A 15,541-nucleotide genomic window follows, 5' to 3' on the forward strand; every position below is an offset into this window, starting at 1 on the left:
GCTCTGTTGGAAAACTAGAACAGGAGTCTTCTCTTCTCAGCCCTTTGACCCAAAAAAATTTGAAGTGGAGGAAAGAAATAACTATAACAATGAAGTAAAATGAAAACACAACAAATGGGAAAAGAAGGAGGAAGCAGGATTCAAGAAAGGCTTTGAATTGGCACATAGGCATTAAAAACAAACACCCCGTCTCCAGCTACACAGCAGAGAGAAACTGAAGAGGAGGAACTGCGCATTGCCTTTTATCCTCTTGGAAAAGGAGAGGCAGATGATGGTGGCTCCATATGGGTAGGACTAAGGCAAAAAGTCCCTGGCTGAGCTACGGCATAAGCATCCTCACAGTGAAAGTGTTTATGTGGACTAATTACTCTGCGGAAAAACAGAACAAGAACCTTGGAAGCAAACTATCTCCCTATTCTAGAAGACATCAGAAAAAGCTACATTTTCATTCAGAAGTGTTCAGTATTTTCAAGTCCTATTTCAGGCACCAGGAAAGCCCATTCAGTACAATTTAGGAGGCCTTGTAGTACTGCAGGATCAGGCCCGGCCACCTTAAAATTCAAAATTACTTGTAAACAAGATGATACAACCTTTTACTTTTAAAAGAATGTCAAAGAAGTTGCTCGATAGATTTTTAAAGGTTTAAAAATATATTTCTTGTTATTTCCCTTTGCAAAGGCTGTTGTTCTTCATGCCATCTATCTGTAACTACATCAGTTGCCTAGTTTTATTTGAAATAGTATTATACAATTCCTAAAAGCAAAATACAGTAGTCTCTAGTTGTTTTGAGACTAACAAGAAAACAAATATTTGTGTCACTGTGCTGTGATATTACCTAAATGAAGTGATCCTTGGGGAGAAAAGATTTCCATTCTTAAACTGCATTATATAGCTGTTTCTAACATGATTATAAAATATTTATATCCAGAGTATTTGTGCTGATGCTTCTCCACACCTGCTTTAAGCATCCCTAATATACAATTAACTTCAGCAACATCACTAATTACTTTCTTTGTACAATTTGAAAAATGCAACCAATTGCTTTCAGTCTACTCAGAGCTTGTATATGATTGTGTAATCTACAAAATTCATACTAAAAGATAAGTTATCACTCATCCTCCTTCCAACTTAATTGGCAGTTATTTTTTTATTTAAAAACTCAAACAGAAAAAACCCAAACTGTTGAGCCTGGAGTGGGCAGTGAGTAAGGCCACGGAGCCAGATAGGGGCCAGAGGCCCAGAGCCCAAGAGGGGTGCAGTCAGATAGGGGCCATGGGCCCAGTGCCCAAAAGGCCTAGACCAGAGCTAGTGCCTCAAAACCTGGTCTGATACAGTGGGCCCGGGCTAGAAGGCATAGCTGAAAGTAAAAGGGTAGAGCCCAACAAGACCAAAGCCCCAACAAGAAACAACGATACCATAACACCTGCAAAGGTTCGAGCATAATGTAGGGGAGGATTGGAGCCATGCAATTGGCCCCTAAGGCCTAAGGTGCCCTGTGCAGCATGGACAACCAGTGAGGCTCAGCGAGGGGCCTGGGACTAGTAGAAGCCCATAGGGTGCCGGGGCATCCCGATGAGGTTCAGTTGGACTGGGGCCAGGCAAAGGCCCATGGGAAGCCTCCCCATTACTATTATTATGCCATCAAGGTGTGGCAGGAAAGAAGGGAAGGCATCATAGGGGCAGATCAGGGCACAATCACGAAGCCACCAGAAGGTGTCACAGCCACCGCTGGGACCTTGACATGCTACAGTCTTGTAATAAGTTTTCGAATACCTGGAAAAATAACAACACCTTTCCTATAAGCAGCTAGATCACCATCTTCAGCACAGTGACTACAAAACACTGGGATACAAAGTTAAAAAAAAAAAGACATAGTTGTGCTTGAAAAACATCCTTATTGAACTAATCTATGAAACAGATGCATCATGGTTACATCTATTCTTGCATTTGCTCGAAATTCCTCATCATTACAGCTCTATTGATGGGAATGCTAACATAAAATACCTGCTGATCATTCCAACTGCCACATCAAACTCTATTCAGACTGCAGCAGTGGTAAAAACCCTACCCATTCTAGCACTTCCACTGTGGCTACTGCTCCAGAGGTAACACTATTAGTATCAATAATGGGGATTTATGAAGAAAAGAGCATGAGCAGTAGGGGTGGGCAAAATGGGCCATATTTGATTCAGATTCAGCCTGAATCAGGAAGTGATTCAATTTGTTGATTTAGATCAACTGTCCCCGAATCCAAATCTGAAGAGTCAATGCTGATTCGGATAATCAGTGGTTTGGCCACAGACACAGCTTTAAATGTTTTTTCTACATACCTCGAGGTACCAGGCACAGCTCATGAACACTGCAATGCTGGGGAGGATGGAGCATCCCACAGGAGTGCGGAGGCACCCCCCTCCCCCCCCGTGCGCTTGACAGAGAACTCAGAAGTTCCAGGTGAACTCGCACTTCCAGGTCCACCAGGGAGCGCACTGGGGGGGCCACCCACACCCTCCCGGCTCAGCGATCAGCTGAGGAGGGACCCTGGGTGCCCCCCCAGACCCAGGAGGCACCAGGCGCCAAGCTGGGGGTCACAGAGGAGCTCCCTAGCAGACCCAAAAGTGGACTGGAAGTGTTTCTGGTCCACTTCTGGGTCTGCTGCCAAGCGCACTGCGGACCCCTCCCCTCCCCCCATGCTCCTATGGATTGCTCCATCCACCCCAGCATCGCAGCTTTGATGAGCCATGCCTGGTACCTTGAGGTATGTAGAAAAAACATTTAAAGCTGTGTCTATGGCTGAATCGCCGAATCTTTCCGAAAGTCTCCAAATCAATTCGGAGGGTTTCGATTCGATTCCGAGAGATTAAAGGGTCTCCTGATTTGATTTGGATTCAGAGAGTCAGCCACTGAATAGGGACAAATCTCCACTGAATCAAATCAGGGACCAAAGCTTCTCACAGCCCTAATGAACAAGCACAAGCAGAATGTTTTTAGTTTTGCACATGCAAATAAAGACAATGCAATAGATGTCAATAAATTAACTGTATTTCAGCAGATATCACTCTGCTTTTTATCCCCCAAGTACAAGTGAATATTAATTTAAAAAGTGAATATTCATGTATTTTTATTTATTTATACCATGACATGAAAAAAATGACAACACAACAAAGAACTTCAATTATGTGAAGATTAAATGCATTATACATTTGCATTCAGTGACATGTGTTATCTGAAAAGAGATTCTCCGGGCAGCCCACATATTTGAAAAATAACTTTAGAAAATACCTTGCCTAAAGAAAATGGCAAGATAAGCACCTAGAGTAAAATTCTTTAAACACTGACAACTAAGTATGTGATTAATGAGTGTGAAGATAATCCTAACAAATTTTGCCACCATGACACAACATTGTTTTAATCTATTTTTTCTTCATTTTCAAAAGTAGATTTCTCTTGTTACCTTGGACTATTGGCAGAACTCTTGTTCTAAAATTGATTTAAAAAACTTTCAATTTTCCTGTTATAGAACATATGGAAGTACAAAACAAAGCAGAGTGCCAAAAGAGCAATTCAAAAGCTGTTCCCATCACTCAGCAGTCAGCGCCCCAGTATCCTTCATTTCCAGTTACTTCATATCTAGAAGCTAATGTTTAACTACAAATGTCTTGCATCTTTGAACTGCTTGTTAGTTAATTACTGAATATGCAATATTAAACAGTATCAATAGTACCGACAAATAACTCCCTTTAAAAGCCACCGACAAAAAATGCAAATGCTGTGCATTCATTCAAATTCTAGTCTATTCTATGTAGATTCTTATCCGATATTTATCCCTGTAATATCTGAGCACCTTTCAACACTGCATTAAACAACTTGATCAATATCTGTCACGCCTGTTTCTTCATTTAATTCCCCACCAAGGGGAGAAGTGTATGCAGTGGAGTGTTTCATACTGACTGTATAGACATATACAGTCCTATAAATTTATGCTGGAGAAAACAAGGTCAGAGAAAGTCACTTTACACTTAAGAAGATGAGATGGGAATATTTCTGATATTTCTTACTTCTGTTGGGAATTGGCTCTGTGGTCTTGGACTGAAACAACATCCAGGCAGGCAATGGAGAAATAATGCATTTAAACTGTGTACTAGACTGCTACGCTCTAGCTTTACATAGCCACTTGACATTCTGGAGCAGTAGCTACCACACAATTTATCACTTTTTCTTAAGTGAATGAGCCTGATCCTATAATTCTTAATCACATGAATCTGGGCTAGATTTATTATTTTGTTCACCATACATACCTTATTTCCCAGCAGCAGAGTGAAACTGAATGGTTTCTTGAAGTAGATTATAATTATTGTATTTCACATTTTAGTTATTGGTTTGTTATCATGGACACCAAAAAACCTTACTGAATACATTAAGTAAGTACGTGACTTTATATTTTCAGTTATTACACATATTGATACCTATACTCAATAAAACAATAGCTTAAATGTCCTCTGTAATTGACTAATGAACTTTTATGTAGAGGTCATGGTGTTTAGTTAATACCCAAATCTGTAACAAAAATATCCAAGCTATGCATCTGCATAACTGCGTACAATAGTGAACAGAGGAAGTATATCTATACAATAATCACAAAACAGGCCCATGGGAATACTGTATGTGAGAATTCTGTATATACCAAAAATATAATCTAAAAGTCATATAAATTGTAATGACTCACGTATTTTGCTGAGTATTCAGAGACAGTATGGAAGAGACTCACTAAGAGACACAATTAAAGCAAATAATTGGCATTGGGTATAATTTATGGGTATAATTTTCAAGCAAAAATGTTGTATGACATTTAATTAGAAAAAAATATGAACAGTGTCAAACTACTGCTCATCAATTCATAAGTGACATGCCAAGTTTCTGGCAAAAAACAAGTTAGAGTGGATGCCAACCATTAAGCTAACGTGCATCAAAATAGAAAAAAGAATTACAATGGTTTGATCAAAAATGGTGCAAAGTGCAACATATGTAATTTTCAAGATCTAATAGCACCTGTAATAACTGCTCACAAGATGGCAACTATCTTTGAAACATGTGTTGTAAACACATCACTTGCTTATTAAGAGTTAGGAGCATAATATTCTTCCTTTCCTGCACTCTAGATGTCAAGATATTTTTCAAGATGCCTAGTGAGGCTGCAAAATTTGTTTGCTTCGAAGACATTTTATAATTGAATGAAAACGAAGGTCAACAATTCTAGAGAAAACAAGCATCTAAGAAATATCAAATGATAAAATGTTTCTATTCATGACTGTAAGGAAAACTGATTGTAGTAAACCTTTAAATATATTATGGAAAACCTTTCAGAGATAAATTTTAAATAAAATATTTTTGTGAAGCAAATTGTGTTCATTGCAAAGTAAATTAAAATTTATGATGATAAACATTGGGAAATGCTGTACTTCCATTATTATCATATCAGTAACTTGTTAGTAATTGTAATATCATCAGTGTTCCTGGACAGGCATAGGACAAACGCTCGCTGCTCCATGGATGCATAGGCTCATCGGAAATGGAACCTGTTCAGTTCCGTTAGGCAAATTTGGGTATGTATTTTGGGGACCCACATCCCTGGGGTGCGCAGCTAGTATTATTGATAACAAGGAATCTGATGGAGTGCCCACATGGAAGCATACTTTTCATTAAAGAACTGCAAGCTTTGGAAAAAAGCAGGGATGGTTTCAATCATTATGCACATCTCAGTTCTTACAAAGCAAGGAGTGTGAGGTGTTACGAAGGCTATTCCAACCAAATAAAATGTGGGGAAGAAGGGAAGAGGAGGCTCTAAGCATTTTCCCATCCCAGTTCAACAGCTCAGACCAAGCTGTGGGCTCAGTTTTCTGTGGTGTTCTGAACTTCCAACTACAGAATTCACTGCGATACACAAATACGCTTGCCATAACATTGGCAAGAGACTGGTTTATACTGTATGTCATGAACTTACCAGGAGATAGGGTCTCCGTTCCCCCCCTCTACCCCCACGTATACCAATTTCCCATCTGTTTGTGATCATCCTGTGCAACCTCTTACTACTCCACATCCTTTCCAGTTGAAGATCACATAACAGCCCTGCTGCAGCTTCCAAAACTGATTGAAGGGAATATATTAAAAGAATACAGATAAATTTTGGAGTAGTACGATAAATATTTTGGCTCTTCCCTTCTTGAAGTACTCTTCATTTCCCTCGCTTCTCATTTCTGATAACTGTCTCCCCCTCAAAAAATTCAAAAACTTAAAGAAACAAGCAAATACACCAGCAATCAAAAACCATGGTTTGGAAAGGAGGCTTGTAAACCATCATGCTGTTCTTCCCTTCACTGATTTTCCATCTTCTCTTTAGTTTGTTGTTTCTTCTGGAGAAGGGATGCGTCTTTTCTCAGCATACTGCCTGCCACTATGGGATTCCCAATCCCTGTTGGCGCTATTCTAACATCATCATCAGTGACCTGCCTTCTCTCCACAGATCACCTATGGATCAATGGGCCCCAATTTGGCAACCAATATAACAGGCACAAAGGGCAACACATTCACAATGTCAGAGGAAATTTAGAAATGTATAACGCTGAAAAATATCAACAAACACAAAGGCTGCAGCAGGGTATAATCTTGAAAATATAGTACTCCAACCAAAAATGTATAGAAAGTCTCACAATAATGATCATCTTAATTTTAAAGCATTTCAAATCCTATATAGCCCTTTTTAAAACCATGTCTACCATTAAAAAAAGAACTCCCTCCATAATACGTAACTCAGGCTAGAGAAACACGTGGTCAAATTGATAATTTTACAGGTCTTATAAATTGATTTTAGCCATTATTGCATTACACATAATTCACTAAAGGTGATGGAATGCTTATTTGGTTAGATAGCTAATGTATCCCTAAAGAATAAAAGCTACTTTAATACATCACTTTGCCATAAAGGTGCTGTAGACAGCAAAAGAGCATTTTGTCAACTTCAGGAAATAAGAGAACTATTAAGAATTATTTAAAGCTTCATAAAGCACAAGGAAAATGTGCAACTGTCAATAAGGGTAGACATTAATCTTTCCATCCCCTTGCACATATTTTCAGCATGCTGTGCTTGGGTTTACCAGATGTGCAGTTTCGTGTAACCTGTTAATCTGCTGAGGCAGAGGTGAGCCCTTCAGAGAGTTAATATCCCTTGAGGAGTAAGAGTCCTCTAAAATAATCATCATGGCTACAGGGCATAAATGTCACCTGTACATTTATATATATTTCCAGCTGCCAGACTGAGCCTCCTTCCTCTATTTTAACTACTGCTGAGGTTAAAAATATGGAGATATTTTAAATACAGGAGGAGATATTACAGGCTTCAAAATCACTAGTGCAAGGGAGAAAACAACCCCGGGACAGTATAATATACAAATGCCATTTGGAAAAAAAGCTCTCATTCTGAAGGGGAATCCTCCAATGTAATTACAGAACTGAACAGATTCAGTAAAATAGGGTTACTTGTAACCTTTATCAGACTAGGCTCTTCTGTTCACACCAAACATTAGTAAGACAGTAGGAGCTTGTTCATGGATTTTAATCAGCTATTACTGTGTATTTTCAAACTGACTTGTTACCAAACCAGCAAGCATTTATAGCACATTACCTATAAAATCTCAAAACAAAATTATGGAAAGGTTGCACGGCATATGTGGGGAAACCACCAGTGAATTGAGGGCCAAGCCAAACCAGCAACAAAACCAATTTTTTGCCAAACCACTGTCGCATCATGCAGGCCAGAATCAAATCATGTATCCCTCAGATCAGGGAAAGAGATTGTGTTTCTACATTTATTGTCTTCTGTATCTATGAATGAACGTGTACAATGTAAAGCCAATAGTGATTTTGGTACTGTACAAAACAGAAGATGATGTGGTTCCTTTAACCTAAGGAGTTAGCAATCCAAACAGCAATTTTAGTGGCATAAGGATACGGTTTCAGAAGCTCTAAAAATACACCTGTATTTCTAAATATGCTGATCTTTAAAACTGCATGCTTTTTGCCCTGTAATGACAATGTCACACAGCTTCAGTTTAAACACATCTTTCTCCCAGGCAGGCAACCCAGCAAATAAAGCTTTGAAAATCAGATTCTTTCTTTCCTGTGCATCATCATCACTGAAACTAGAGGTTCTGCAGAGAAGCCCTTTGTTGCTCTTGTGCATTCTCTGCTCTCTTCAAATTATAATCTCGCTGACACCTCTGGAGCCCTACTGCTTTCAACAGGATAAGACCAGATGCAACAGACTGGAACACAGTAAACAGATTCATTACTTATTCACAGGAGGGAGGAGAGTCCTGCTCACTCATGTTCTCAGCTGTGCTGGCTCCTGAGTGACAACAAAGGTAGAAAGCACTAAAACCAGCTGATATGACTCTGAACACATGAAGACAGCAGATCTGTTGAGCAAGTTGGCATTTTTAAACTGTCGCTATTCGGAGAAAGAATTCACTTTATAAAAAAAGAAACAACAGCAGTTTTATTTTACTCTTTAGAATGAACATGTTGCAAGATGATTATCTTTCAATGTCGAAAGCCTCCTTCAAGTTAAAGCAAACTTAGTGAGATTAAATTTGACTCAGTCCTTCATAGGTGCACAAGAAAGGCGGCAGAGCACAAGGCACTTGTCACACTACACGCTAAGATGCTCTATAGAATGCCAGGCCCTATCAGACTCCAGGCACAGAAGGACAGCAGCTTTTCAGCAGCCACACTGGCAGTTGACACTATGAAAAGGTAGGTAAGGGTATACTCCCTCATCTGTCCTAAAATGTGCTACCATTCTTAGACATGGCACTTTCAGGTGTTACTATCATTGCCCAGCATTCTTCTCCTGCCTGGAGTGTTAAAGCCACAGCCTAGCCCTTAAGTGCTTATATATAAAATAATAATTCTTTCATAGTATTTCTGAATGTGAAGGTTCACTAAGAAAGCTGAATGTGGACTCCAAATCTCTAGTTTAGTTGCTCTGGCCATTTAGTCTGCCAAATGAATATTTTAGCAATTGATAAAAAAATAATTTTACAAGGATGATGGTATCTCTTAAAAGGAAGAATTTATTTTTCCCTGATAAGATACATACCTGTACACTGTCCTCCATTTGTTGGATCCCCATAATATCCTGGCATGCATGTTTCACATTGTTTTCCTGTTGTCAGATTTTTACATTGATCACAAACATTGCCATTAACGCAGGTGCTGTGTCCATTACACTGGCAAGCTGGAATATAAAAAGTGAGACGGCCATTACCATTTCGGTTCTGAGAATAAAGCTGTTACTAAGTGAGCACAACAATTCTGAACGTTTCAGACCTAGAGTCCAATTTGTGTGTAGATAAAATAACATGACACCAAGTTAAAACAGGATTGTGACAAAATATAAATTCTCAACACCTTAGAAATTTTGAGTATATGGTGATTTGATGGTTTAAGGAACAAGAGAACAACTTTTGACTTGCTTTCATGGACTAAATGCAGTCCCCATCTTTAAAAGTTGCCTCCTCCTTTGCCATAAACTCTATCAAGTTACTTTAAAAACCAGTCATATAGTCAGCCAGATGATTAACTTTAATTGCTTTCCCTAAATGCCACCAATTATGAAGAGCTCACATTCTACTGTGCTAGAGAAAAACAACAAAATATCAATGGCATCTACTAATAAAACAAACTATGGCCCATCCCAGTTTCTTTGAACAAGTTTGGCCCTGAAAACTCTAAGTGACAAGAGGATCATCTGAAATGACTCCAAACTCAGCTCATCTTTGCAGGTGAAACAAGAACCATTAGACTTGTCACTGCCCACAGCACCTAAAAGCACACAATAGTACTACAGGTTCTCAAGAAACCTGCACTAGATTCTACCAATCTTGCAAACAACTAAATGCCAACCCGCCTTTCCTTAGGCAAACTCATGGAAAAAGTAGTGCTGACCGTGCAACAAAAGGACATAAAGCACTCTTCCAGCATACTGGACCCCTTAAGTCAGGACTCCTCAGAAACAGGACGAGGGAAGAAGAGAAAGCTAGTGGTATTGATAGGTACCCTCTTTATAGATGAGAGCACATGGGAACTTCAACACACAACTAGTTGAGCTGTCTCCAAAACAGTCAATTCCTGAATGCTGTCGGTCTTCGGGCAAGACCACAGCAGTTATACAAACAGATCCCAAAGACTGGATAGGAAATGTTTCCTCTTTTCTGAGAGCCCTCATAAGTGGAGTCTGAAAAGATAAAGCTTATCCTCACTCCTTTTCAACAGATAAGATCTCTGTGAGAAGCTGTGTAAAGCCATATCCACAAAATACTGGCACCAAAATACTGATACCACCTAAACATACACTTCTTCAATCCACATGGATAGTGCTATCTTCTATAGATGAAATAGTGTCTGAAAAAACAAAAACTGCCTTTTAAATGAGGAAGATGTTAGAAGTGCTAGTATGAAGGGGGATAACACTTTGAGTAACATGATCAAAACCTAAGGTTTAGGGCAGGAGTAGGCAATTATTTTGGCTGGTGAGCCACTTAACAAGCTTTGGTGAGCTGTTGAAGGCTGTATACATAAAATCTTTCAGAAGATCTCATTTTAACAAATTACAGAAAAAATCAGATTCTTTAAAAAAAAAAAAAAAATCAAACTTTTACTGTAACTTTAATTTTATTTCAAAAAATAATTTTTGTCCGGATTTATGGGTATTTTTTAATAGTGTATATAGAGGCAATTGCATAATAGCTCAAAATAATGTCTTACTCTTGTATATTGTGTGGGTGGGTATATGAGGTGTGTGCTCATGTGTGTGGGGGGGGGGGGACTGCCCACGCGGTAGGTCCTGGGAGCCAGGCAGGGGCACGTGCAGCAGAATTTGCCTGAGCGGTACAAGCCACCCCGATGCTCCCCACCCCATCTGGCCCACAGCTGTCCCCATGGCACTCTGCACAGGACCGAACCCCATCTGCCCCCACTCAGGGGAAGCCACACCTATCCATGCCCATCAATAGCCCTGGCCCTGCCTACCAGATGCAGCTTCCTAGCAGGTCTGTCTGGGTACTGGTTGGTTCACCCTGCCTCCACTGTCTCCTCCTCCTCCTGCCCCTGTTGCACTGCTCTGGTCACCTTCCACTCACTCAGCACCTACAGACTAGATGCTGTCACTTGGTGAGCTGGATCTGGCCCATGGGCTGTATTTTGCTCATCCCTGGGTCAGGGCCTAATCTAATAAAAAGTTTCTGCACTCCAGTTCCAAAAACAGAATGTATTAGATTCTTCTCTTCTACTTGATAAGATTAGTAACAGGATAAATATGTCTTCTAAATTACTGATTCAACATACGTTCCCCTCCAGTGAACACCAGCCAACAGAGCGCCAAGCACTCATTGCCCCAAATCTGCCTTCCTTTAATGAGGGTTCTAAATTGAGACCAAATGATAAAACACAGCTTGCCCAGGACACAACTGCCCACAATGAGAGTTGGACCAGTTACCAGAAGCCATTTATAAGGATGACCTTTTGGCTAACGCTGGGCAAAGCACCTGCCTCTGCTACAGGGTCCTACATGGCCTTTAGTAAGTCACCATTTCTGTGTCCAGCTTCTAGACGAGGAAAATAACATTACCACTCTACATTCAAAGGCGTCTTTAAAACAAAGCAACTACAATGATGGACTAAGCAGACATAGGCAGAAGTGCCCATTATACTTTACTTAAGGTAACATTTTTAGATAGTCAGAGACACTGTGTTCCTTAGTGGCTGAACCCCTGATTCTGGATTGGTCTGAAAAAAATAGATAGTGATAAGTCCCTTATACGAATGTTCACAGAGTCCAGCTCCAAACACACCTTGTATTCAAGAGCCCTCCCCTAATAACAGGTACTGAAGAAAATAAGGCAAGGGAAACAGATTAAAAAAAATAAAAGGGACATGTGGGGAGCAGGGGGGGGAATAGAGGGAAATAGAAAATTAAGATCCACTGAAAAATCTATTTCAAAGATCCTTTTTTTCGTAATTTGAGCTTATCATTTATATACTCTAAAGACTAACACCATAGCTAGATAAATTAAATGGTTTCTCACTGTAGAGTTAACGGGTTTTAAGAGCTCGCTTGGAATTGAGAAACCAAGTGCTTTAACAACCAATGCCAGGCTTGGCTCTGAAGCTATTAAACCTCTTGAGTTTATAATGTTCTCTTGCTTCAGCAGCTGTAAATTCTGTAACCAGATATCTGTGCAGTTAACTTGCATAGTGGGCTTGTACGGGGCATCTATCTTTGCATGCCAGCTAACATCTCAATGCAAGTTTTTACTGTGCCTGGTTGCTTTCCATTTTCATAAAATATATTAAACAGACTTACATTTATATTTAAAAGATATTTATTGTTCATTTTAACCTAGTAACATATCCAGCTTGATATTTCAGAGTTCTGTTGCTATAAGGTATTGATACCACAAACATGGCCGATAGATAGATAGATAGATAGATAGATAGATAGATAGATAGATAGATAGATAGATAGATAGATCATTTATATAAATAAAACTTGCCACATTTAGATGCTTCACAGATACTATGAAGCTTAGTGTAACAGCAGAATAACTTGAATAGTACACACACAATCATAATTACACATTTATTAGGATCCTCAATAGTAAAGTAAGGGGGCTGCATTAAAATTTCCTCTTACATGGGCCTGTATAACCATGTCTCAATCTTTTCTCAGAATGCTTTTTGGAAAAAAATATGCCTTGGCAAATGGGAACCAAATTTCAATTGCTAAATTAGCATGTGTAGAATTATTTCCAAATGTCAATTTTTGTTGCATTTATTTGTTTTTTTCATGAAAGTTTATAAAATTGGAACACAGGCAAAGCCTGATTATTTTTAAAAAGTCACATTTGATACCTTCTGGTGTGACATTTTTATATCAGAGATAATCAGCTACTTATCACTAACTTACTCCTTCCAGTTCATTTGCATTCTTACAGGGATGCCTTCAAATAAAGAAAAAAAAAAAAGACAGTATAAAACAAATCTGTAGGTTTTACCTGGACAATGGATGAAAGACCATTCATAATTTTTCTCTTTTGAGCACAGACTAGTTTCAAGGACCATTTCATGAGAGTGCACCCCGGCAGGCTTCACTGGTCCTCTGGAAGATCCTTCCAAACACTGCCCTTTTCCTGTATTACTGGGATCATTGCACCATCCACATCCAGGCTGCTCCAAACACTGCCCACAGGTCCTCAATCCAGAGCAGTTTTGAGCTGTATTTCAGATAGTATAAAAATAACACAAAGTTTTGGGTTTTTTTTAAATCAACTGCACTGCATTTCTACTTCAGCTCAAGATGTAGTTCCCATTAAAATTTCTCCTTTTCACAGACTATTACCATTCCCAAAATCTGTTAGTAAGAATGCTTCCATAATTTGTTTGGAACCAAATTATGATTTTGAGAGGCAGGTAAATGAACGTTGCTACCAAAAAAGGTTATAGCAATAAAACAAAAACAAAAATAAAATAAGTATACAGAAAACTGAGTACTACAATTTGTGCATGCACAAAATCCACTCTAATTCTTATGCTAAATCCACATATATTTTGTGTTATCGGTGGTATGTTTCTCTACAGTAAGAGGATGTCCCATGTATCATTCAACCAAATCGTCATGGAAGCCACATGAGGATTATACCACAGGCAAAAAGGGAAGTCTTGAGGCTATGAAAGGAGAACAAAGCAGAAAATCAAATTTCAACTATTGCTATCAACACCCAACAGAGGAATGAACTTCTTTTTCCCCAGATCCAGCAGTGCTTTACACAGGCACTTAATTTTATTCCAATGAGCAGCCCCGCTGATAGAATGACTATTTGAAACATGAGGACTTTTGCTGAGTGGGAAATTGCAAACTCCAAACAAATTCATGCTGACGATCCAGATTAACACTACTTGCAGACATTAAAAAAAACGAACAAACAAAATGCATTTTGCCAGAAAAAGTGGTGCCTTACTTCAACCTGGCTTTGCAGCGACTGTAAAGATCCGGTGCTTCAGCAGGGCTTTTTGGCACTGTTAGTAAAGCTGATTCAATCAGCTATTAGACAAAAAGCACCAAAAATGCAGCACTGAAGTGCCCAATCTTTACAGATGCTGCAGAGCCAGGCCGAAGTAACGTGCTGCTTCTTCTGGGCATGTGCAGGGCTCGGCGCAGGAATGAGCTGAGCTTAAAGTAAAGCACCAGGGGGGAAGGGGGATTATGTCTGCAAGCACCCCAAATTACAGGTCATTCAAATCCCCAAATTAATTTGACATTAAATGAACCAAGGATGTGGAGTTCTGACATTTGGAATTTTCATCTAAAATTGCCTAATCCTAACAAGTCTTGACAAAAACCATGAAATAGGATGACGCGAAGGTTTGTCTGGAAGAGACCACATGAAGTCATGTAGTCCAGTGACCTGCTCAGGACAGGATCAGCCCTGATGAAATGACCCCTGTCCAGTCAAGTGGCCGTCTAACACATCTGTTTAAAAACTGGGATTCCAAAACTACAAATCACGGCTGCATTCCATTGGAATGAAGCTGTGCCTTACTATCTCGTCTCCCAAAAGTCAGCTTTCCTTTACTTGGAAAGCAAAGCCAAATCTGCACCTAAATTCTTTCTGGATCTGATCCACTGCCTTAAATTCTTTTCCATGCAGTCTTTATAAAACTTAAATTATCACTTCTTCCAAATCTATCTCCCTAAAATGTGGTTAATCCAGTTTAGAAAAAGTACAAAACTTGTGTTCTGAAATGCTGAAATCCCCAGGAAGTAACAGCCATGAATAGACCAAAGCCACCCCAACACATTTTCTTACACGCAGTAGTAACACATTTTTTTTTGTTATCAATGGGCAACAGCCTATTTGTCCTTTTTGTCTCAAAGCAGGGCGTTGGATTAAAACGGCTTCCTGAGGTCCCTTTTAGATCTACTTCTCCATCAGAGCTATCGTTATATGACTACAGTGTCATTCAATCAGTAACTTCCTAGAAAACCTTGTAGGTTTCTACAAGCACCGCATATTCAAAGCAAGAATGCATATAGATAAGAATAATCGAGGTTCTTGTTGGTTTTTTTTTTTTTTTATAATCTTAATTCCCAGGTTATTGAAAGGAAAATATAAAAATCTAAGACAACATACAGCACAGATTACTAAATGTTGGGTTTTAATTTAATACTGTGCTGGAACTGAAAAGCTTTATGTCCAAATCCTATTTCACTTCTATGGCACCTAGGGGCAATCTTATTCCACCACGATGTTCAAAACCCTGAAAAACTGTGAACACAAAAGGTGGGTAGATGCTCCTCATCCTGCTGCTTTTTTTAACTTAGTTAAAGGCCATGATGTGGAAATGTTATAAGCATCAATGTACTAACGGTTTTCCAAGGGCTCTAGCCAGGCGGAACAGGATTGCGTGTAAGTAGCATTTAGGGGATGCT

General features: G+C 39.3%; 1 protein-coding gene across 5 annotated transcripts in view; it reads right to left on the reverse strand.

Annotated features, from left to right (window-relative positions):
* ATRNL1 (attractin like 1) overlaps positions 1 to 15,541 on the reverse strand; it is a 1,033,288-nt gene that overhangs the window by 687,330 nt on the left and 330,417 nt on the right. For all 5 annotated transcript variants that reach the window (XM_019485923.2, XM_059730100.1, XM_059730101.1 and 2 more), the window contains exons 18-19: positions 13,107 to 13,325; positions 9,152 to 9,289 (exon numbers count right to left, since the gene is read on the reverse strand). In XM_019485923.2, coding sequence (XP_019341468.1) covers positions 9,152 to 9,289; positions 13,107 to 13,325 — 357 coding nt within the window. The remainder of the gene's footprint in view (positions 1 to 9,151; positions 9,290 to 13,106; positions 13,326 to 15,541) is intronic.

This window comes from Alligator mississippiensis, chromosome 6 (genome assembly GCF_030867095.1).
Source record: "Alligator mississippiensis isolate rAllMis1 chromosome 6, rAllMis1, whole genome shotgun sequence".
NCBI lineage: Eukaryota > Metazoa > Chordata > Crocodylia > Alligatoridae > Alligator > Alligator mississippiensis.